The 24,164-nt window shown below is 50.8% G+C and overlaps 1 protein-coding gene across 13 annotated transcripts in view; it reads left to right on the forward strand.

Annotated features, from left to right (window-relative positions):
- The window catches only part of LOC122373247 (mitogen-activated protein kinase kinase kinase kinase 5-like), a 35,571-nt gene extending 12,655 nt beyond the window's left edge, over positions 1-22,916 (forward strand). For 2 of the 13 annotated variants that reach the window (XM_043351107.1, XM_043351106.1), the window contains exons 12-25: positions 331-513; positions 3,343-3,381; positions 3,747-3,794; positions 5,247-5,335; positions 7,896-8,015; positions 8,405-8,571; positions 9,134-9,338; positions 9,836-9,966; positions 11,353-11,493; positions 12,774-12,911; positions 14,328-14,477; positions 18,240-18,321; positions 18,712-18,838; positions 21,494-22,916. In XM_043351107.1, coding sequence (XP_043207042.1) covers positions 331-513; positions 3,343-3,381; positions 3,747-3,794; positions 5,247-5,335; positions 7,896-8,015; positions 8,405-8,571; positions 9,134-9,338; positions 9,836-9,966; positions 11,353-11,493; positions 12,774-12,911; positions 14,328-14,477; positions 18,240-18,321; positions 18,712-18,838; positions 21,494-21,593 — 1,720 coding nt within the window. In that variant the 3' untranslated portion in view covers positions 21,594-22,916. The remainder of the gene's footprint in view (positions 1-330; positions 514-3,342; positions 3,382-3,746; positions 3,795-5,246; positions 5,336-7,895; positions 8,016-8,404; positions 8,572-9,133; positions 9,339-9,835; positions 9,967-11,352; positions 11,494-12,773; positions 12,912-14,327; positions 14,478-18,239; positions 18,322-18,711; positions 18,839-21,493) is intronic. The other 11 variants (XM_043351108.1, XM_043351109.1, XM_043351112.1 and 8 more) reach the window with 6 other exon arrangements.
- Positions 22,917-24,164: the final 1,248 nt, after the last annotated feature.

Here is a 24,164-nt window from a genome sequence, read left to right on the forward strand (position 1 = left end):
CTATCATCAGCATTAGACATCCCCTTCCCAATAAGGTCTTTGAACTAGTGCATCCTTTGAAACTTAACCTTAGTGTCATAGTTCCAACGTCAATTCGAAAGAGTTTGAGGACTTCCCGTAAAGCGGGGTGTCCAGCGGTTAGTCTTTGAGCCTCCAAAGCCATCTTTCCGCTACCGCCGTCTCCTCGCTCGCACTCAGCCAATATCCCTCCCTTAAAAGCCCTGTCTTGCTCGCTGCTATGTCTCCGGCTGCCTCGCCCGCCGCCTCGCCCTCCTCTCCGCCCGCCGTCTTCTCGGGGCCGCGCCGCGCCTGACACCGTCGCCTCTCCAGAGCTCGCGCCGCCGGCCACACCCTCGACTCATCGCGTCCCGTCGGCAGCGGCGGCGGGGGCGGCAGCGGCAGCGACTCACTGAGCCGCAGCCGCAGCCTGACCCGCTCTGAGCAGTCGCCCGTGGGCCGCCGGCTGCAGCGCGGCCCGCTGTCGGGAGCGGACGTGCTCAACCTGTCGCTCAAGTACGTAAGGAGCTGAACCGGAGCGAGCTGCCCCCCCCCCCCCAACCCCGAACGACCGGCCGATGGACGGTGTCGAGTTGGGGGGTGGGGAGAGAAGCGGGACCGGGTGGGGGACCGACCGGACCCGCCGCGCGGCAGGTCAGCCGGCGGACGGCCTGGGCCTCAGCGGGGGCGGAACGGCCGACTAGCAGAGCTGAATTTGTCGTAAAAACAACTGAACGTGGCCAATCGGAGCTCGTGGCCGAAATTTGTCGGCGATTTTGCAAATAAGCTGTTAAATTTCCGTTGAGTAACAGCTGTGCAAGAGTGGCTTTATATTGTTTCCTTGTTTCAGTTGATGTAACGACGTCAATGATGTAACGACCATTTGCATACTATGTTTAAACTATTTACACTGAGGCCATAAGTTTGACCTTTACCAGCACATTTACATACTTTGTCGACCATTTGCTTTCTTTGTTGCATACGAATTCAGCTCAACGTGCCTTTGGACGCACGTTGCAATGCACATGTAGGTGACGGCAGTATGGCTCATTTGCTCAACGTTAAAAGGTCATGGATTGATATTTCCAGGTGGATGATAAGTGTGATCTTTGGTCTCATTAATTCGATCCACTAATTGGAGTGATATTTGCTTTCCAGTCTGACCCATCATTGTGCTGATCAATTATTAAATGCTGAATACGGCTAACCATGAAATGAAAAAGTCTCCTTTCGAATTGGATAAGGTCGATACGGCTTGTGCTAATGTCGCAAAATGTCACTCAGGCAATCAACTTGAAGCTTTACACGAGAACCTTTCACAAAAGGCCACTTCTACACCTGCTGATGCTAGCTGGCCGTCCTGCTGCCGCTGACCTGCCGTCTGATAGCCAAACCTCTCGGGTCACCGGTCAATTCTCCCGGGAAATACGCTCGGTTCTGGTCGGCCCGACTGTTTCCGCGCTGCTCCGCCGTCCCTCCCGCGGCCCTCGACTGCCGAACAGCCCCCGCTTGGCCTCTCGTCTCGTCCTCACATAACGCGCCCCGTAGCTCTGTGCCGCACTGAATGCTGAGACAACGGTGGCCCGCCTCATAGTGCAGAGCTCACAAAACTACGGACCGCGAATTCATCACCCTGCGATGCGCTCATAGCTGGCTGAACACTGCTGGCGCTCACCAGTTCGCAATTAGCGGTGACGAATTCTCGGCCTGTGGCATTGTAATGCTCTGCATCTCGCATTCAGCTAGATTGAAACATTTTCGCTTCGCTTTAGTTTTTTTAGATAGTCTGGTTTTGTCTTTTATTTTTGCCTGTTCCGGAGCTTCTTTTGGAAGTTTGTAATATTTTTCTAACCTAACAGTTTTTAGCTTTGTGCTAGTATGTATGATTGTATGTATGTACGTATGTATGTGTGGATGTCTGCTTGTGCATTGGCATCTGTATGGGACTGGCTTAGATTAGTCTGCCTTGCCACTGAAAGCTCCGTGATTAGTTGCTGATTGTTGCATTCATACTGCTGATGATAAGGTAGTTTCCTCTGATAATTTGCATTGGTGCCTTGTGAACGTAATTCCTCTGCCGATATTTTGTTTGCCAGGCGCTTATCCCATCTGGTGAAACCGACATATCTGTGGCTTATTGAACTTGTAATCTGTAAATCGCATATAAGCACCTGAAGGGATACTGATATGGCCTCATAATCAGGAGCACCGCGGGTTTTAGCGGTAGTTTTTGCACCCAGAAAATTTAGTGTACTTCAGGTTATATCTTCGTCGTCTTAAGCTTTTATGTGCTGAAGATGCGATCGACTTGTTGGTTCACAAGCCGGCCATGATCGTGCAAAACGGCTTCGTCGTAGATCGATTAGTTTCTGAGATATAACCGGAAATGTAAAAGTGCAAAACGTACCGCTTAATCTCGCTAGAGCCGTACTTCAGACTGGTCAAACGGACCGAGTCAGAGACGCAAACATTAGGATCAAAGTTTGAGACCATAGACTGATAATCGAAAGGATTAAGATGTGATAATACGAAAGAATTTCGATATGGTCGGCGGAGGGGTGCCAGCAACCGTGCTCCCTGAGTTGGCTAGTGGCAGCCAGAATCACTGTCCTTCTTTGATACAGGAACGGCCCATCTGAGCTCGCTTTCAAAGTTGATGTGGATGTCTCGCTTTCGTGGCTGATCACTCAAGCAGTTATCAGCGATTTACCCCGCGTTCGCAGTCTCCCGGACGACGAATACTCTACGCCATCTGGCCAATCCCGTTCGAGGTCGGCGGGGGCTGGGCCGCGGTTATCGAACGCTATTGGCCGAACTACGTAGAATCTTTGTCGTCCGGAAGACTGCTAACGCGGGGTTAATTTCACTGGTAACTCGGTGATATTAAACGCGGAGAAACATCTATATGCCGTCTCGCCTCCAAGCGCGTCCCTGTTGTGGATGCAGCGAATTGTAATATCCATGCTACCAAGCTAATTTAAGTAGGTCGTGCGAAATTAAATTGAGCCATAAGGCTGATACATTCATATTCAGTTACATTTCTGTGCTAAAATACTAAATGACGCTATGCACATGCCTATCTGATAGTGCGGCTTTTCAAAACCAGCGAGTTGCACCCTGTGCCGCTGGGCAGCGCTGTCGGTTTTACCTGTGGGAGACTGCGCCTGGCTGGCACGGTACGCCGCGGTGGGGACCGCCTGGGGCATGAGCGGGGTGTCCTGTCGCCTGTCCCGCCCGGCCCCGCCCGGTCCGAGGCTGGCCGAGAGGTGGCGTCTCGTCCAGCCTCAGACCCTGCGGCGGGCGCCCTGTCGGCGCTGAGTCGTTAGACCTGCCTTCTGTCGACAGGAGCTTGTTGCAATTCATTGACGACGAGTTGCAGACCAGGTAATTGAGCTCCGTGTGGCCGCCGCTGAGGTCGGGCTGTGCTGTGTGACTCGTGTCGGGCTGAGTACGGCGTCCGTACGGCGGTGTCGGTGCGGCCCCCGCTTGTAGAGTCGTGTCCTGCTTGCAGTGGTCGTGCAGTCGGCTTTTAATTATACTGGCTTCAACTAGTCATTATTGAATTTGTAGCAGTTAAACTCTGCCTAACGCTACTAAACGGTACCCGGGCTGAGGTTTCACTCGGCGTAGACGCTGTCAGTTTGTGTGGTCGCGGTGTTGGCTCCGTTCCGTACCGGTCGTGTCCCGCTGCTTGCGTCCCGTGAGGTCAGTGTGCGCGCCCTCTAACGGTGACCTCTGCCGACCCGCAGGGGTCACACCGGGCGCCTCTCCGACATGGAGCTAGCGTTGTCGCAACAGTGAGTAGCTCCCCCCCCCCCCGCTATCTCTCCAGCTGTCACACTCTTTCTGCCTGCAGCGTTCTCTGGTGGCAGATCTATGGGCTCCTTCCTGATGATTCCTTCTCTATGCCAGCCTGACTTGAATGGCTACCGTATTCGTGACTGGCTGCGGCTTTGGCGCTTCTGTATAAACGCTTGTCCTCGCTTTTTAGCCCTGCGGGTCATATCGCTCGATGTTATACGCTCTGTTTTGTCTCTGTACACTGTCTTTTTTTTTCTGTTCTGCACAGCCTTACCACTTGTATTTCTACGTCACCATCTCATTTATCATTATGTCTATGTGCTGATTCTTGTTGATAATTTGTATATTGTAACATATATACCTCTATCTCCTTGTTGATAGTCTGGCCACTGTTCAGGCTATGAACTGACTGAACAGTGAGAATGCGGGCTTCAGCACTCACGTCTCACGCTTGCTCTATATTCTGTCAATGGTCGCACCTGAGCTGCAAATATGTTGGAATGACGCACCAACTTTTGTCTGCTGTAGCTGATGCCTTCTTCTCCTTGTCAAAGTTCAATCACATTTATATTATTCCTTATATGATACAGTAAAACTTAAGTGCGAATAACTGTTCTTTCATTTGTGGCACTGACACTTCAGCCACCAAACTCTAGTTGATCGTCATGTTACACCATAGGCAGAGGTCTATGGTCACACTCAACCACCACCATGCACCGATTTGTATTTGCCGTTTCCTCTTCACTGAATATTTTTGCTTGATTCGTTTTCAGACCCACGTATACCGGGCGTGTCATGTTTTCATGTTAAGCTGATACTTTGCAACTCCGGCTATCGAAATTCTGCACCACGCGGCCTCACCGTTTTGCACCGCACTGTTTTTGGCCATCCTTTGAACCATGGGTCGTCCTCTCTTGCTTGTGTGTGGTTCTCCGAGCTCGTTACCGTGGACATTTGTCCGGCCGCGGCCGGTCCCGCTGCTCAGACTGTCCGTGTGGCTCATGTCCCACTCAGGGGTCGCACCAGTTTAGCGACGAATGCCAACGCCTCTGGCATAGAAGTCACCTGGCTATCTGCGTTATTGTCATCAGGACAGAGGCCACAGGAGTTTAGTAATATTTCCCCTCCCCAACAGAAGTTTAGAGACATGAATTACTCCCGTTGGCAGGAGTCGGCACTCAGCATATTTCAGTGATGTATTTCACTGCTTACTATGTTTGATGCGCCCTGAAGCCCCAATAAACCAACAAACTGCTTACTATTTCATTGCCCCAAGCTCACAACAGTCGAGTGGTCTGTTTTTGCTCCTCCCGAGCTGGTTACATCAGCTCAGTGGCTGGTGTTTCGCTCCCCAGGGCAAACTCGGCAGGGCAGTTCAATAACCTGCATTGCTATCCTGCAATAGAGGTTATAACAGCCCACCAGTGACCGCTGTTTCGCTCCCCCAGGGCGACCCTAACGGTCGAGGAGTCACGGACGGCGCTCGAGCGGCTCTCTGCTGAACAGGAACAGAATGGAAAGGACGTCTCGGCACCGGGTGAGTGTCAGAAGACGGCCTCCTCTGGACTGGAGGGGCTGGATGATTCTGTACGAGTGTTCGTTATTAGTTGGTGGGTGGTGGTGTTTTGAGAGACCGCTTTTGGTTACGCTGGTGACAGTCAGCGGTTAATGACGTGATTGATTTTTCTCTGAAACCTCATACTGCCTCTTTAAGCGGTATAAGACCACCCGACTATTATTGGTGTATTATACGCCAATGATTGATACCGTTGGCTCGCTACCTAAAACCCAAACGTTTAACATGTTGTCCCATTCATGACTCAAGTAGGTACCGATCGATATTTGATTATGAGCTTTGCGCTGTGTACCTAGAGTGTGGTGTAAATGTGTGTACGATAAGACTATAATATGTGTCCGTGACGGGTTCGCTAACGACCAAGTGTCACGTCATCGGTCACTGCCGCCTCCCCTTCCTCCCCTCCCTCTCCTCCCCTCCCTGGCTGTCGGCGGGGTGGCACTCTGTGCCTGGCGCGGCTGACGGTCCCTCGCGTCAGACCCGGGGTGGTGACCCTCGCTTTGTCGATACGAGCCAGCGTGGCAGTCTAATGTGAAAATCGCTACCGTTGCGGCTTACGTTAGGGGAGGACCGCAAGGTACTGCGGTGTATTATTGGTTGGGGTTATCGCGAACACTATATTTATTTTGGCACCAGGTGGTAACCACCTGGTGGTTGTAATGTGTATCACCGAATAGCTTACCCAAGGTTATAGATACTATTCAGTCGGAAAATGGTGAATCGCCTCGGACAAAGCCACCTACGCTCATGTTCGTATGGCATTGGCTACTGATGCATTAACTTAATAATGTGGGTGCACAAATGACACCAATCATTGCGTAATATTGTATCATAAGAATTCCGTTGTTCGAGCTTTCTTTGTAGCGGTAATAGCTAAGCATTGATCCAACTAAAAAAGGATCCGCCTCTACGCGCACTATTTTGTATTCTGATGCGTGGGAGGTTCTCGTAGCGTCATCACTCATTGTCGTAGGTCCGATCGTTACATTATTGCCCCTTTAACACCGCCTGATTCTGCGTCAGAAGTGTGTGTTTTGTCTGTTGCTAGGTGTATTTCGCTATTTGGAGCCACAGGGTGAATGAATATGCACTTTAAACCACAGTACAGCGACGTGTTTAACAAATGCTGATCGGTCCCTTGCGGACGCTGCTATAGTGCGGCCAAGTCGGCTGGCTAGAGGTACAACTTTTCGCTAATATTTTATTCACGCTCTTTCGGTAAAATTGCAATCAATCCGAATTCCGACAACGCAGAACTCTGGTACTTTCAGAAAGGAAGGTGGTTTTAGTGATCGCAGTCCAAATTTATGGGCGTCGATCGCCTTTAACCCTATTCCTGGCGGGGGGGGGCTCAGGAGCCCCCCCCCCCCCCCCCCCTGAGGTTTTTTGGTTATTTCTCCCAAACGCGTTGAGCTGAGCTAGGAAGCTCAAATTTTCTGACTTTTCCTAAAAGGCTTCTACGCAACATGTCTGAAAATTTTGAGTTGATCTGACCTCAGGTCAGGTCACCAGAGGCGGTTTGGTGACCCTACCTCAGAAAAGTTTGCAATCACGCCAGAGCTAGAGTTTTTGACCGATCAATTTCTTCTCTTCAGGCTTTAGTTAGGGTACCAGTATGTGCAATTTGTATATCTCGGAATTTTGATATCGGTGACCTAAGGTCAGGCCAGTTTCGCGATCTCCCCATTATAAGTCAATGGGGGAAAAATCAACTCCCTGTTTTTACCACTAAAACGGGTCGGAATGGCCCCATATACCATACATGACTTCATATACGATCAACCTTCACTACCTTGAGGTCTGTTTTGCTGTTGGGCAGCTGTGAGGTCATGTGACGTCATCAAAGGTCACCAAAGATTTTTGGCCAATAACTCCGTACAGGAACAAGATACAGACGCGTGGATGGTCTCATTGTGTTCAGCTCGTCAAGACGCATCGAATGATATACATGATGACCTCGAGGTCACGTGACCTGAGGTCAACCTTTGACCTTGACCTTTCGAGGTCAACATATATATCATTCGATGCGGATTGACGAGAGGATCACGATGATGCCCTTAGTTTGTTCCTATCTTGACTAATTCGAAAGTTATTCGAGAAAAACTCTCTCCATATCTAGCGCCGCCATTTTGACTTTTTCGACCCCTGTGACGTCATCTTTGACCTGACCTGAAAATGACCTTGGTAAAAATTGTAGATCTTGACCGTGCGTATCCGATGCCGTTTACCGTTTGTCGCTGCGATGTGTAGTTTTTGAGATCTGAAGGGGGGGCCGAATCGCCCCCCCCCCCGCCAGTTTCTTGTCCCGGCGGAGCCCGCCAGGAATAGGGTTAAGGTCCGAGCGTCCTAAAATCATAAAGTATCATTCAGCTGTGAAATGTCTTGTAATTGAGCGGTTGCCCTTATAATTACCCCCTACGTATGGCGTCACTTCCCGCAGCTAGCTGCATTAGCTGATTGCAGACGCTCCACACGGACTCTTTGCGGGGACTCCGCTGACCTGACCCGGCGATGCCCTCAGGCGACTCGACCCTGCGGCGGCGGCACAGCCTCTCCGGTCGGGACGAGCCGGCCACTGATCCGGCGGGCACTCTGACCGCGGGCCACCGCACTCGGTCACTCTCCGACAGCGAGGCCACAGGTGGGACAGCACGGGGTGGGACAAACTGTAGGTGGGATAGACTGTAGGTGGGACAGACTGTAGGTGGGACAGACTGTAGGTGGGACAGCTCACAATGGGACAGCGTGGAGATGGGACAGCACGGAGTTTACAGTTTACCTGACTCGGCTCTAACCTGACTCAGCTCTAACCTGACTCGGTTGGGTGACTGGGTGCGGCTCACTTCATAGCTGCAAGACCATTTAAAAGGAAATTTGAATTTCATAAGACAGTTTCATAAGGACTTAATACTGTCTTAATTATCACTTTATTTCTCCAAAACAGCATATAAGACTATCGAGTCTGACAAGAGACGACCATGACAATATGACCCAAACTCAACATGACCCCCTCTCCCCCTCCCCCTGCAGCAGCGAACGGGGCCGACGCGGCAGCCGCCGACGGCGAGGCGGGCCCCTCTTCGCCGGTGCCGCCGCCGCGCCGACGAGAGAAGTTCCGCAAGGCGACGCCACCGCGGCCCGTGTCCAACGGGCTGCCTCCCACTCCCAAAGTGCACATGGGCGCCTGCTTCTCAAAGGTGGGTCACAACCAACGGCCCGATATGGGCGCCCGCTTCTCAAAGGTGGGTGATGCGTTACCGCATGGACTCTTGCCTTTCACAGTTGTCTCATTAGTCACCACGTAGGCACCTGCTTATCAAAAATAAGTCAATAGGCTATGTCACGTCATGTATGCTCACGAGGGAAGAACTGTTTGTTACATAATCCGACTGGGTTATAATGGTATGCGCGAATTGATTGCTCAGTTGTGTTGTTGTCAGAGTAGCTCTGATAGCTCGGCTCACTGAGTGGTGAAACCCGCTCAGACCCCGTGCTCTGTTGACACAGCGTTCAGTAGGTGATACTTGTATCAGTTACCACGTGGATGAAACTGCCATGTTTTAATGATTGTCATAAACCTAAATCCTGAGAACCTACATTTGATAACCCGGTCTGGCTTATCGATATGGCCCAGAGCGCAAACTGACCCACCATCCAACCATCAACCATGCCTGCCCTAAATGTAACCCCTAACCTAGCGGCTACCGCCTACAGGTGTTTAACGGCTGTCCGTTGCACATTCTGTGCTACCGCCTACAGGTGTTTAACGGCTGTCCGCTGCACATTCTGTGCACCACCACCTGGGTGCACCCGCTCACCCACGACCAGCACATCCTGCTGGGTGCCGCCGAGGGTGTCTACACGCTCAATCTGAACCAGCTACACGAAGCCACCATGGAGCAGCTGTTCAACCGACGCACCACATGGATGGTCGTGGTCAAAGACACGTTAATGAGCGTCTCAGGTCGGTGTCCCCTCCCCTCCCCTCCCTCCGCGGGTTATGGGGATGAGGGGAGTCGGGCGCTGGTTTGGGGGTGGGGAAAATGGGTGATTGGGTGTATTTGGGGATTATTGGTGTGCCACGCTGTCCTCAGGGCAGGACCCTTTTTGATATCGACCTCGGTTTACCGCTTTGTTTCGTGCGTCCGTATTTGTCCCCATTTGAATTTGTTTGTTTGGGCAGGAATTTATATTTTTAAGCATTTTTTATGACCTTTTTGACCTACATAAATGAACGGGACGTTTGATGACAACCGCATGCTGGAAACACAATTGTTCCACTGATGAGGTAATTGTGGGTGGTGGCTTGCAGGGTCCCAGCCAACAATGGCGAGTCAGCACAACTCCTAATTAAACGCGAATAAAAGTGCTTATGGCACTGTCCACTGGTGCGCAGCTGTGTATGTTCATTGTGTGTGCCTGTCTGTCTGCTATTTTGCACATTTTTGCTCCGTTTCACAGGTCTGAAGAACCCGTGTCTGTACCGTCACGACCTGCTAGCACTCCATTCGCGGCAACTGAATCGGTTTTCACTGAACGTGAACAAAATCCCGGAGAAGCTGGTACCGAGGAAATTCGCCATGACGACAAAGGTGAGCTCTACCAGTCGCCTGGCGCCGCAACCTCACCATGGCGTCTGTCGCTGTGCAGGGATGACGTATTGTGTGCTTAACTGCTTACACGTTCTCTTTGCCCTTGTGTCAAAAAGTTGAATTGATCAAACAGTGACGTAAGACCAAGCCTTTGTTATTCGCTGATCCTGATAAATATCGAGTGGAATAACCCGGTATCTCCGGACCCACGGTGGACGTTGGCGGCTACTGACGTGTCGCTATGGGTCGATATGCTGCTCCCACTGCCATCACTCAGGGCCCGCCGTGTCCCACTGCGTGTCACATTCAATATTCACAACAATACCCATACGGTGTGTGACCGTGCTATGTCACGTGACTCTTTACCTACCCACGGCGGTGTGACCTAGAGTATCGGCTCACATGGTCACGTGTTCGATTGCCTCTGCTGTGATCGGTTGTTCCTGGATCACCATGGTGCAGCACAAGAGTTGTTGTTGGGGCCTGGGCAGGCGTTTCGGCTCGTTTAGGCTGTAATGAGCTGAGATCTAAAGTTTATTGCATGGCTAGCAAGTGTTTTTTTTTCCGCTGACTCTGGACTCTGCCCAGATATCAGGCTGTAAAGAATTTCATCAAAAATTTCGTAGAATCCATTCATCAACTTCTTTCGATTTAAATTAAGTCCACGAAGCGGGCGGCTTATCATCGCTCCAGTACAGAGTAAACAAGCTAAGCTGAGCTGTGGTTCCCCATAGACGAGCCTCCAATTACCCTCCCCTGCACACCAGCCTCCATTGCCCCCGCCCCTCCTCACCAGCCTCTAATTACCCTCCCCTGCACACCAGCCTCCATTGCCCCCGCCCCTCCTCACACCAGCCTCCAATTACCCTCTCTTGCACACCAGCCTCCATTGCCCAATTCCCCCACCCCTCCTCACACCAGCCTCCAATTACCCTCTCTTGCACACCAGCCTCCATTGCCCCCATCCCTCCTCACACCAGCTTCCAATTACCCTCTCTTGCACACCAGCCTCCATTGCCCAATTCCCCCACCCCTCCTCACACCAGCCTCCAATTACCCTCTCTTGCACACCAGCCTCCATTGCCCCCATCCCTCCTCACACCAGCCTCCAATTACCCTCTCTTGCACACCAGCCTCCATTGCCCAATTCCCCCACCCCTCCTCACACCAGCCTCCAATTACCCTCTCTTGCACACCAGCCTCCATTGCCCCCATCCCTCCTCACACCAGCCTCTAATGACCCTCTCTTGCACACCAGCCCCCATTGACCCCACTACTCCTTACACCAGCCTCCAATTACCCTCCCCTGCACACCTGAGCCTCCATTGCCCCCACCCCTCCTCACACCAGCCCCCATTGACCTCTCCACCCCCTCCGTTCTGATAGGTACCGGATACCAAAGGCTGTGAGCGCTGCTGCATGGGTCGTAACCCGTTCAACGGCTACAAGTACCTGTGTGGCGCGGTGCCGTCGGGAATTTTCCTGATGCAGTGGTACGATCCGCTCAACAAGTTTCTGCTTCTGAAGGTGAGAGAGGAAAGAGGGAGAGAGAGAGAGAGAGAGAGAGAGAGAGAGAGAGAGAGAGAGAGAGAGAGAGAGAGAGGGGGGGGGGTAGGGGGCTGGGGAAACGGATGGTAAGAGGTTGAAAAGATGAGGGATGCCGAAGGAAGGTTTGGAAGAGAGGAAGACATCGGAGAGTTAGTGAAGAGGGGAGGGGGGGGGATGTATTGTCGGAAGTCGGCAGGGAGATTTAAAGAGTTTGTATCTAGGGGGTGTTCGATGTTATTGGGGTAACCGTATGGTCGTGCTTAGCTGAATGTCAGAAAATTACTGACTCATTCTTTGCTGGCGATGATCACATCATTCATGGTGCAGTGAGGTCCAAACTCCGAATCATAATCGTCGTGTTTGAAATTCTGGCCCGATAGCATTAATAAGAATATTACCCGGGCTGCTTTTCGAAACGCTGCTTCTTTGTTTGCTAAACAATCATTGTGTTTCAGTATGCTAGATAAATACTATGTAGCCATTTACTGTTCATGCGGAGCCAACACTGGTCAAGAGTATTTGATATAACCGATTAGATTCTAACAAAAGGCTTGCTGTCCTGATGTAGGGGTGGCATGACTGTGTCTTGTATTGAGTGATTCGCTGAAAAAAGGTGGGGCATGCTCCTTGCACGTGTGCCTTGTTGCTAAGTGGCTCGTTTGAAACGAGATCTGTTAGTTGACTCAATGGTTGACTCATGTGATATTGGTTTTGAATTAGGAATGTATCTTAGTAAAGTGCTGTTTTCAACGCAAAAATTACTTTTGAACTCTCCTTTCAAGTAACCGAACGTACACAATTCGTAACTTTCCTTTCTTTCTCTGTCCCGTCGGCAGCTGATTTTAGAGCTAACAACAAACACGAACTTTGCATAGTGTTTATTTCCGCGCAATCACAAACCCACTACCTACATGAGTTTGTGGGCCCGATTTCTACCAGCACTGTCCGTGATCCCATTTTGACTCCTCCCGGCGATCGACGTACGTACGTGGTTCTCAGTCGACTAGCGGACACCCTATGACTGCTGAGCGGGCGCCCTGCGTGGACTGAGCGGACGTCCTGTCTGGACTGAGCGGACGTCCTGTGTGGACTGAGCGGAAAGCCCTGTGCCCTGACTGAGGGCATAAAGGGACTGTGCCCTTTGCCAGTCTACCGGTTGCGCCATGTTTTTTTTTTTTTTAATACACTGATACTGATGTTCATGTCTTCTGAACGGGCGCCCTTCGCTAACTGACCCCCTCCCCCCCCCGTGTCGCCAGCACCACGAGTGTTACGTACCCAGTGAGCTGCGAGTGTTCGAGATGGTCATTACCCCCGACATGGAGTACCCGCTCATCTGCGTGGACGTTCGCCGGGGCTACGAGCCCGGCACGCTGCAGCTCGATATGATTAACCTGGTGAGTGGGACGGCGAGGTGGCGGCGGCTATGACGCTGAGGTGTGCTCGGTAGGCTTTGTAACACCTTGTGTTTGTTTTTGGTAGGGGGGGGGGGCGGTTCTGCAATATTATGTTGACTGTGCAATGAGCTAAATAGATCGCAGCGTGGGGTTTTCGACTGCAATCGTGACGAGTTTTGCTTCATGGGCGCGAATGTTTGTTTATAACGGTGGTGACCTATTTGCTAGTGAGGAGATTGTCCAACACAGCGTGCTATGTACCGTGACTTCAGTGCACAGTTAGGTCGTCACGTTGTAATCAAAGATGCGGCGCCTCACATAAAAGACCATTATTGATTTCACGCCGGCACAGGGCTACTGATAGTAAGCCAGTGATTACCATAGTTCTGATGACCGTCATGGTCCGTCAGACCGTTAGACCGTCACGGTCCTCAGGCTGCAAACGTTTGATAATCCCCGGAACGGAACCGTTTTATCTTTACAGACAGCCTTTTGTTTATTACCTGCTTACGTAATGCTTGGATAATGATGGTATACAGTACACATTACATAATGCACACCTATCCCATCGCATCCGTTGTCATTGAAAGAATGCCCCCACGGGGCGATTCAACTTCCGGAAGAACAAAAAATGTTGTGGTGGTGGGCGGAGGTGATGTGCTATGTTTGACAAGTACGGATACGCGAACACATCCAAACTGCGCGTAGTTGTACTGGCATGACTGGCGTGACTGATAAACGGGAAGCCTGTCCGAATGACGGGTGACCTTTACTGTTCCGGTCCATTTCGTCTGACAATGAATATCACGCTGTACAGTCATGCAATATCCAAATGGTGTGGTTATTGAAGTTCCGCTTGCTGTCACACGTATGCAGTTATATCAGCTCTGTTATTGCACCGATGTCGTAACATCGGTGTGATCGTACGTGTAATGTGTTCCGTTAAGTGACAGAGAGTGACTTGGGTTTCGAGCACGTTTTAATTTGTCCCTCGTAAAAGGCATTATCGCTGACATGAATGTCAACATTTCATACCACAATTATCACCTTGGAGTTGTATTTCATGCCACACCAGCGGATCTGTCAATCTGTTAAGTATTTCGAACCCCTACCACATGATAAAAATCCCCAAACACTGTTCAGACGACTCCCTCCCTGTCTATCTGTGTCTGTATCTGTGTCGATCTGTGTCTGTCTGACTTGCCAGCCTGTCTCTGACGCCGCGCGCTCCCCCAGAACACGGGGACACAGGGACCGTTCCCAGACGACCCCCAGCCTGTCTCTGACGCCGCGCGCTCCCCCAGAACACGGCCAGCTCGTGGTTCCTTCAGCCTGTCTCTGACGCCGCGCGCTCCCCCAGAACACGGCCAGCTCGTGGTTCCTCCAGCCTGTCTCTGACGCCGCGCGCTCCCCCAGAACACGGCCAGCTCGTGGTTCCCCGGCTGTGAGTTGGAGGACATGGACGGCACGGCCACCGTGGTGCGCGCCGCCGAGAGGCTGAACGTGCAGGCCGTCACGCAGCTGGAGCGGGACGCTGTGCTCGTGGCGTACGATAACATCGTCCAGGTGGGTGGCCGAGGGGAGGGGAGCTTGGCAAGACGCTGCCGTGATACGCCGGGAGAGAGGTGGGGTCAGAAAATCGGGCCGGCCTGGTGATGCAATGAGATGCCGATCTGGCTTTCTCCCTTTCTCCCTATGTGTATATGAAAGGATGCCTGACACTGCCTAGTGCCTATCGCCCGGGCAGCATTGCTTGTTTTGTGTTATACACTTTTCACTTCCTAGTTGCATTGCCATTAGAGCAGGTGCGTTGAATTGTTTAGGAACAAGAGATCACCTCCAGTATATTTCAGTAGGCGGAACTATGGTCATGAGTACCCAAATATAGGAACGTCCCCATTTTTGGGAACGGAGTTCCCAAATATGGGAACGGGCGTTCCCATTTATGAGAACGGAAGGCAATTTTTCGGCCGTTCTCCCACTAAAACTCAAAAGTGCATCACGTCTCAAAAAAGTGCACGCTGATTTAAGTATCTACTAAATCTCCATAAAGTTATCTTTAATCTGACCGTGGAACAAGGAAATTGACCGTGGAATGATATTTTTAATGATTTTTTGAAAATGACAGAATGGTGGAAATATGGGTTATACGACATTTAACATGCAATTTTAAGGAAAATGAAGCATTTTTTAGTTTGAGGTAAAGTATAATAATTTTCGCCTGGTTATGAACTTTCATACTATCGACACCAGATGCTGACAAATGCAAGCGAAGACGCGGACGGTCCCGAGGTAATATTGTTGACTTTTGTGTCGGGGCGGACGACCGCGTGGAACGTGAGTGAATTTACCGAGCTACTGTTGTAAACTCAGTTTATGCGGTTGAAAATTATCCAGCTGTATTTTATCATCCCGGAAAGACATATTTTATTTGGATGCTAGCTGTTTAGAGTTGTTTTATAAGGAGCGTCATGAGCGCGGTTTTTGTCTTCCGTGTTTCTAAGCGTGATCGTTTTGGGGGAATTTCTCTTATATAGCTCGCTCTGTGTGGCTTATTTATAATTTTTATGCTGATTTCGATAATTCCTCGTGCCCATCCTACCAGGCCTTTTGCCACTTACACTCATCAAGAAAGGAAAAAACTAGATTTTCATTGGGACTAGGTGTTTTGAGGGTGTAACATATTCAGCGTTCCCATTTTTGGATACTTCCTTGTACTCGTCAACTATCGGTGATAAACAGACAGGTGCTTGACATGTCTCCACCCTCAGCGCGGACGGTGGATATAGGTATGGAAGACCTTGTTGAACATCGCTGAGCGTTGTGAATTACGTAATCCTGCAGAGGGGGGCGTGCCCGCTGCGAGATCGACGGGAATAAAAGCGCAGAAGACCGGGCGAAACATGCGACGGTCTTGCCGGAAAGGTCATCTGATGATTGTTGCGTTAACAATAATTTGCGGCGTTGGACGTGATGCTTGTTAATGAAAAGAGCCCCTGAAAGGCGTCGGTGAAATCGTTCCCAATTTTGGGTACGCCGTTCCCATAATAAGGAACGCTTGCAGCGCCAGTGTACGAGAGCGTTCCCAAATTTGGGCTCGCGGCCCGGATGATGGACTGCTTTAGAAATAGGGGAACGATTTGAAACAACGATGGGCCTTACAATATCAAACTCTTTCCCAACAATATTGAGACAAATATCAGGCGGTTCACGATCGTTTTATATTTTTTGGACGTCATTTAACGGTTCTTTTTCTTGTTTTAAATAATGCCTACATGGCGTTCCCATATTTGGGTTTATCGTTCCCAAACATGGGAACGAAAATGCGTTCCCGAAAATGGGTACGCTTGACCATAGTTCCGCCTACTGATTTTGCATTCACTTATCGCACACAAACATATGCTGGTGAGCCACCAGCCCGGCCCCGTAAGGCTTTACAGGACTCACTACGCCACCACCGCATTTCCAGCAGCTCAGTCTGCCCCCCCCCCCCCTCCCGAGGGTAGAGGGAACGGTCCGCTGTTCGTGACGGTTGATCCCCGGCCGGCTGACGACTGTCAGACTGCCGACAGGACTCTGTCAAACTGTGGGTGACGGATGACAGATGTCTGGCCGGCCGGCAAGCACTTTGTTAGGCACGGGACGAACGGGGTCAGGCGCTGAGGTGGAACGAGGCGTAAATGCCGCCGACTCTCTCTCTCTCTCTCTCTCTCTCTCTCTCTCTCTCTCTCTCTCTCTCTCTCTCTCTCTCTCTCTCTCTCTCTCTCTCTCCGTCACTCCCTCCCTTTTCCCTCACCCTCATACCCTTTCCGCATCAAATTTACAGGATTCACGGACAGGCAGCGTCTGCTATCGCCCAGGTATATGCATGTTTGGTCGATAGGCGATAAGCGTGTCTACCGGCGTGGCTTATGACCTTAGTTACAAAGCCGATATTCGTCCTATGGGGCGGAATATGAAGTAAATAGATGCCGCCCGCCCCGACATACAGCAAGCGGTGCATGTCGTAAGCAAGTCCAGTAGTAAATGGAATGCAATTAGCAAAAGCGTTGAGCCATTTCCTACATTCGCTATGTTGAATACGTGAACTACTACGGCCATGGCTTCTGCCGTTACGCTTAAGTAACGCTTAATGGTAAAGAGCCAGCTTATCATTCTGTTGGCGGCTCAGACTGCGGCGTAGTATGCCAACCCACATCCATTGCTGAAGGAGGTCGGACCGCCGTTACTGCGACATAAGTACCAAACGGCCCCGCTGGAGCCCCGATGACCGGGGCTGGGGCATTGCTCCGTCTACCGAAGAGGGTATGCAGGACAAACAGCGGCTCAACAGGTGGCGACCGCTACATTGCCTCAATCGTTCCTGAAGTGACACTACAACATACACAATAACATTGTCCGGTCATAGCGTCATGACCACCTGTGGCGTCACGGTCTGAGGTCACAGCCGCGTCACGCTACGGGCGTCACGTGACGGACGGGCGGCTCGGCGCCGGAGGTTTTGTGCCCCGCGGAGGAACGGCCTGGTGCTGAGCGTTTTTCCGGGATTGAAACTCCCGGATGTTTGTGCATACCGATGGTGGCGAGTTTTGTTTTGTCGGTGTGTCCTTGTGGATGCGACGAGGTGCTGGCTGTGGAAGAGGAATGCGTTACAGAGCTTGTAGCTGCCGAGAACATAATTGGAAAACAGCGGCGTGTTAACGCTTTCCGGGCGTGTTGGTTTATTTATTTTATTTATTTCACATCGTGAGGCAATTCCACCGCATGCAGTGGCTATTCCATGCCTCGAGTCAGTTGTGTAATGGAAGAATGACTGATCTCAAACATGCACTCATCCGTACCAACATACAATCATACAGTCGCACCGCATCATGGACACACGGGATTTCAGTCGGCGTGCTCTACCTGCCGGAGATGGTCCCTCAGTTTGCGATTAAACGCTGAATGACTAAGAACACGCAGACTGACCGACAGCTCATTGTACCCGGATACAGCAGCGAACATGAAGCGACGCCGTCCCGACTCAGATCGAATGGCGGTGACGAGCAGGCTATGGTATCGCGTACTGGTGTATTGTATTATATGTATAATATTATATTACATATTATGTAGTATATCATACATATTGGTGCGGATTGTACGCGTGTGTTTTCGTGGGGTTTGACATTTGAAAGCGATGAATTTTGTATTTCCGTACTAGTATTTATGCAAACAATGGGCAGCGTTGGAAATCTATTGTACATAGGTAATTTTGTGGAAAATTGGATGAAGGTGGGTTATTTGGCGAGTGGTTCAGGCGTACTAACGTTTATTCGAACTCTTCCTCAGGTGGTGGACCTCAACGGAAAACCGAAAACCTCGCGAAAACAAATATCCGAGCTACGTTTTGACTTCAACGTAGAAAGTGTCGGTAAGTTGGACCGCGCATGATGACAGCGTGACACGTGTATGTAAAGGGGGGCGCTGTGTTTTCCTCATCAGCGGAAAAATACGCTTACACCTTTGTCACGAACCGGATGGATCAATTCCAAGGTCCCCAGGCTCAACGATGTTTTGGAAGCCGGTAGGTACCCATCTTAATTTAAAACATCCAAACATGTCGTCGGGTTATTGCTTGTTTACGTTTTGGAGGAGTCGTTAAACGACACTCATATATCGTGGCAGGCGTGACCGCACTGTCTGTCCTGAATTGATTTTTATCGTTACCGAATGTATTACCAATCGCCTGCACATCCTGCTATCTGACCTGACCTGACCTGACCTGACCCTGACCTGACCTGACTTGACCCTGTGTACCCAGTGTGCCTGACGGACAGCGTGCTGGCGTTTCACAAGCACGGCATGCAGGGACGCAGCTTCGTCAACAACGAGGTCACCCAGGAGATCACCGATCCTTCGCGCGTGTTTCGGCTTCTGGGCAACGACAGGTGAGGCTGATTCCATTCCATGTAACTCACCCTTGTCCCACTGCTGGGTTGGAATTCGCCTGTGTGCGTTACGGCCACACGCCGAACACTGCCCGAGTGGTGCACCTGCCGTACCTGCCATACTCCGTGCCAGCTGCCGAACCGGGCGTGAAATGGACTTTATATGCGCCCGGCATCGGTAGTTGCCTATCCGTTTTGCACGAACCCCCCAGCATTGGTTTCCCGTACCGTTGTCCGTTGTGCATTATCGTTCAAGTCAGCGACGAAGCTATACTTCATACATGCATGCATGCATACAGCGACGATGCATTTTTCATCTGTGGAGACTTCCACTGGCGTCCAACTGGCGTCCAACTGAGCAGACGTCCAAGTTGGCGTCTAAGTTGGTGGCTAACTGTTGGACGGAGACTTCCAAGCTAGAAGCGTCTAAAGTTAGCTGTCGTCAGATAGATGCAGCCGCGGTCCAGCTAGACGTGTCTAAGACTTGATGCGTCTAGCTAGACGCGAAATGGAAGGCTCCACCCCATGTTACATAGCTTCATGCCTACATGAAGCTATGTAACATGGCGATGGGATGGGCTTTGAAGCAAATTTACTCCGTATAGCCCTTTCGATCAATATTTGTTAGCTCGAAGAAAAATCTGCACTTCTAACTCCAACGGCAACAGTTGCCATATAATCCTACGTCCATCATTCTTGTAAACCCGTCTGTAATATTTTGCACACTATACGTGACATGATAACCCATTTGCCACATATCGCTAATTGGGAATCCCCTGGTGCCCTGGCAGTGCGTCCATTTCAGACCAGACAGCGACCGCCCTCAGTTCCCGCACAGACGTGTAATTACGCCCCCGGCGCGTCACGTCACGGATCGTCACACGGTCGCGTGACGCCGCAGGGGGGGGGGGGCGTGCCGCGCGGTGGACGGGTCGATTGATAGGGAGGGGGGCTCTGGTCCAGGCTCCCCGGTCGCGGATGGCCGGCCGCGGTGGTGCGGTCCGCCCGCGCTATGTGGGATCACTGCTCCTGAGACGTAGTTACCATGTTTTAAAATAAATTTTGCTCAGGAATCTCATACAGAGAACTGTTGAAAACAACTACTGAGCTAAGGAAGGAATCATACATACCGTAGCGAATAACCTATTCAAATGTTTTATCAGACTTTGTGTACACAAAAAAAAACTTACGGTAGATACATATCCTGTAGTGGATAATTTCAAGAAACTAAAATAGGCAATACAACTTTCATTCCAATCTCGATAATTGTAACCACCAAATCTTAATCACCATCATATCGTTTTGTGCATGAGATGCCTGCATTAAGCCTGAGCTTAACACGCGCACCGACGGGGGGCGGATATCCCCCCCTGAGGTTTTTCGTAGATAGTGGGAAAAACCGCGGCTCGTAGCGCCGCGAAATATGGCACGACTATTCTCTCATCAATTTTACACATGGTGTGCAAGTTTGAACCTCCTAACTTTGAAGGTCAGGTCACCAGGTCACTTTGAATGACCCAACCTCGTCACTTCTTTGCAACTTTGTCACCGTGCCAGAGCTACAGTAGATGTCGGAGGCCTTTGAAAGTCGCAGGATGTTATTAGGTCATTAGTAGCTACAATTTGTATATCTCGGAATTTTGATATTGGTGACCTAAGGTCAGGTCAATTTATCGACCTCCCCATTATAAGTCAATGGGGGAAAAATCAACTCCCTATTTTTACCACTAAAACGGGTCGGAATGGCCCCATAAACCATACATGACTTCATATACGATCAACCTTCACTACCTTGAGGTCTGTTTTGCTGTTGGGCAGTTGTAAGGTCATGTGACGTCATCAAAGGTCACCAAAGGTTTTTTTGCCAATAACTCCGTACAGGAACAAGATACAGCCGCGCGGATGGTCTCATTGTGTTCAGCTCGTCAATGCGCATCGAATGATATACATGATGACCTCGAGGTCTCGTGACCTGAGGTCAACCTTTGACCTTGACCTTTCGAGGTCAACATATATATCATTCGATGCGGATTGACGAGAGGGTCACGATGGTGCCCTTAGTCCTATCTTGACTAGTTCGAAAGTTATTCGAGAAGAACTCTCCATATCTAGCGCCGCCATTTTGACTTTTTCGACCCCTGTGACGTCATCTTTGACCTGACCTGAAAATGACCTTTGTAAAAATTGTAGACCTTGTCCGTGCGTATCCGATGCCGTTTACCGCTTGTCGCTATCTTGTTTCGTTCTCGAGATCTCAGGGGGGGCGGTCATCCGCCCCCCCCCCGTCGGTACGAAGTTGGCGCAGACCTCCGTCGGTGTGCGTGTTAAGATTTGCAAAAGGCCAATTGCCCATGAGCATGGCCCGCGCCAGTTCCAGGGAAATTATTCTGGGCCGCCCTGGTAGGCATGAAAGTCACGAAACTTTTCCAGAACGTTCTGATAATATGGTCAATGGTCATTTGTGTGTTTTATGCATCTGTCATTAAAGTGGCCGCTTTAACGTTGTTACGCTACGTCATGACCCTACAGCACGTGACGCCGCTGAATGTGACGTGGTGTGACACCGTGTGACGCTGTGTGACGCTGTGTGTGACGCCGCTGAATGTGACGTCGTGTGACGCCGTGTGTGACGTCGTGTGATGCTGTCCGTTACAGGGTGATCACCCTACAGAGCGTGCCGACGGTAGCCCCGGAGGAGTCGGCCGGCGACCACCGCAATCTCTACATCCTCACCGGCCACGAGGCCATGTACTGAGACCGGGTCGGTCAGCGGGCATGAGCATCTGTACATAACCATCATCGAAGGGAGGGGAGGGGTCGCTAGGCCCCTGTATACCTTATACAGAGGCCTACGGAGGTGGGGAGGGATGGGACATGCAATCAACAGTCTACACGACAGTGATATTATTTGGTCCGCACCGGGCGGACTGTGTGTTGTGTTTGAATCGGTTTATTCGCCAGTGGCGGCGACGCGCTGCCGTCGCCTTTCTGTGATGGTTTGTTGGAAAAACCGTCTGCTGGACCCCTGACGCTCGCAAATGCTATATATGCTTTTGTTTTTGCTTGTTTGCGTGCTTACGTAAGATGAGCAATAAGCGAGTACAGAGGCTGGGCTCAAGGTGAAATGTTGACAGGTATTCCAGGATCTGAGTGCGTTAGATTGTTACGGATGCTTGCTTGTGTCAGTCCGTTTTGCTCACCATGGGGCGAATTTTGTTAGCTGCTATCGTAATAAGCCGAGGTTCAGTCTAAGCGAATCGTTATATAAGGGAAGGCGCCATGGCCTATAGGCTTACATAAGTGTGTCTGGCCCTCTCGAATCTGCACACCACACACCAGTCCACGGAATTTGGTGGATGGCATACGACCGCAATTATATTTATCTTGCCATGTCAGCCAACAGATGTTGCTATTTTTATTTCGAGAATTAGATTAAATGGGGTTATGAGTGTTACCATTTACCGACAATTTGTGGATTTCGGGATATTCTGCCGTCAGGCGTCACCCTAGAAATGTGAGCTATTATTTTGCATGCGTTTGTGTTACCTTTCGCTCTTAGCAGCACCTCAGTGAAGCACATCTCATTGCCTGTCAATATTTTGCTTGAACAACTACGTTCTCCACCTGTTACGGTTTAGGCTGACCTAGGGGGACGATATTCTTCAAGCTATTCCTTTTCCCATCTGAATCTCGGTTTGAAGGCAGCGGTGTTTCGGGGAGCCATCGCGGCAGGCCATGGGGTCCATCTACCTCCTTAGCTAGCCGTGAGGTACTGCTGCGTCCCCGGGGCCGGCTGCCAGAGGTCTGCCAACGTACCCGGTTTGCCGTGAAGGTGCGGGTAGGCCCTCTGTACCGCTATTCTGGCGCGCTCCCCAGTTTGGGTCCGCGCTGCGACGTCTTTCCAACATGGCGCCGAGTGTTACCGGCGCTACTGGCATGCGAGGCTACCAAATACAGTGTGTGTCGTGCGTTGGACCGGCGAAATGTTACGCGGTTACCATGGCAACATATTCGCGAATTGTGTGCATTGTACATATGTGGCGTGTTGGAGGTGTTTTGTAATAAAACTGCAGTCGTATTGCCTGTGTTTTAATGGCCACTTCAATGGGAGGAAAGGTTTATTAAACTGAATAGTCTGCATTCTATGACCGCTGCCCATGGTCTCACAATTCACAAATGGGACATTAACCCGCACGCAATGCTAGAAACGCGCTCGCTGTGCTCGCTGACAAACGAGGATCGGGCATGTATGGTCTAGAAATGGATCGGAGAGTTGAGGCGTGGCTGAAGAATGCGAGTCGTACCAAATACCTCGGAATCTACGGGAATCGGCATATAAGGCATTCGAAATATTTCAGAACTTGCACCAGAACGTGGCGTCCCGGTTTAAAGTGTGATGCCACAAATTGGCTAGGTTACAGGTTGAACTTGAGACCATAACTTGGGGTTATTTGGAGATGGAAATATTTACATCACATGGCACACCAACTGCAACAAAACACATTTATCGAACATGAAATGAAAATGAAAAATGAAAAAGAAGCAACATGAAATGAAAAATGAAAATGCCAACAACATGAAAAAGCTAGCTTATGGTCCACGTGACGTGGTGGTGCAAAGACTGATGTTTAACTCAAGGCAACACCACGGTAACCTAAGCGAAATAAATGACTGTGGCCCCGTCCCAGGCTGAGGAGAGATGGGTCGGTTGTCGCGGTGGTGAGTGGTGATGAGCGGTCGGGACCCCTGGGCACTGCAGGCTCCCCTCACCCCTGGACACTACCGCCGTTGAAATGCCCTGTTCAACAGACTCGGTCCAGTTTCCCGGAGTCGGTCTCGTTTCCATGCAAGCTCAAGGCCGCAGACGATCGGTTTGACAAGTGCCCCGGGTACTTTCTCCCCTGAATATAGCTGAGTGACGCGACTACGACCACGGGACACCTGTTGTATCTGTTTTGGACGATATACCGGCTCAAGTGACCGACGCCATTGTTTGGTGCATGTGACACATTCACTCTCAACTGGAACAATACCACTCTATTGACCAAACATCCGGCACATCAGACACTCTGAGCCGGATTCATCCAATAACAGTCGGACCTGCCCTGTCCCCCCCCCCCCTCCTCCCCGGGACATCTCCCATTCAATCAACAATCAACATCCCATCACTTCCCCATGTCCCGATCACGATAGCTGCTCAGGAGTCCCACGGGTCGCACGTCACCCGCCACTGCGCCCGTTCCAGGCCGTGTCTCAGTCAAGGCCGCCTGGACCAGTTCGGTGGCCCACTGTGCAAGACGCCCGCTGCTGGCACCCGTGACCCGGC

The sequence above is a fragment of the Amphibalanus amphitrite genome, unplaced genomic scaffold, assembly GCF_019059575.1.
Source record: "Amphibalanus amphitrite isolate SeventyFive unplaced genomic scaffold, NRLGWU_Aamphi_draft 001466F_arrow, whole genome shotgun sequence".
In the NCBI taxonomy this organism is placed as follows: domain Eukaryota; kingdom Metazoa; phylum Arthropoda; class Thecostraca; order Balanomorpha; family Balanidae; genus Amphibalanus; species Amphibalanus amphitrite.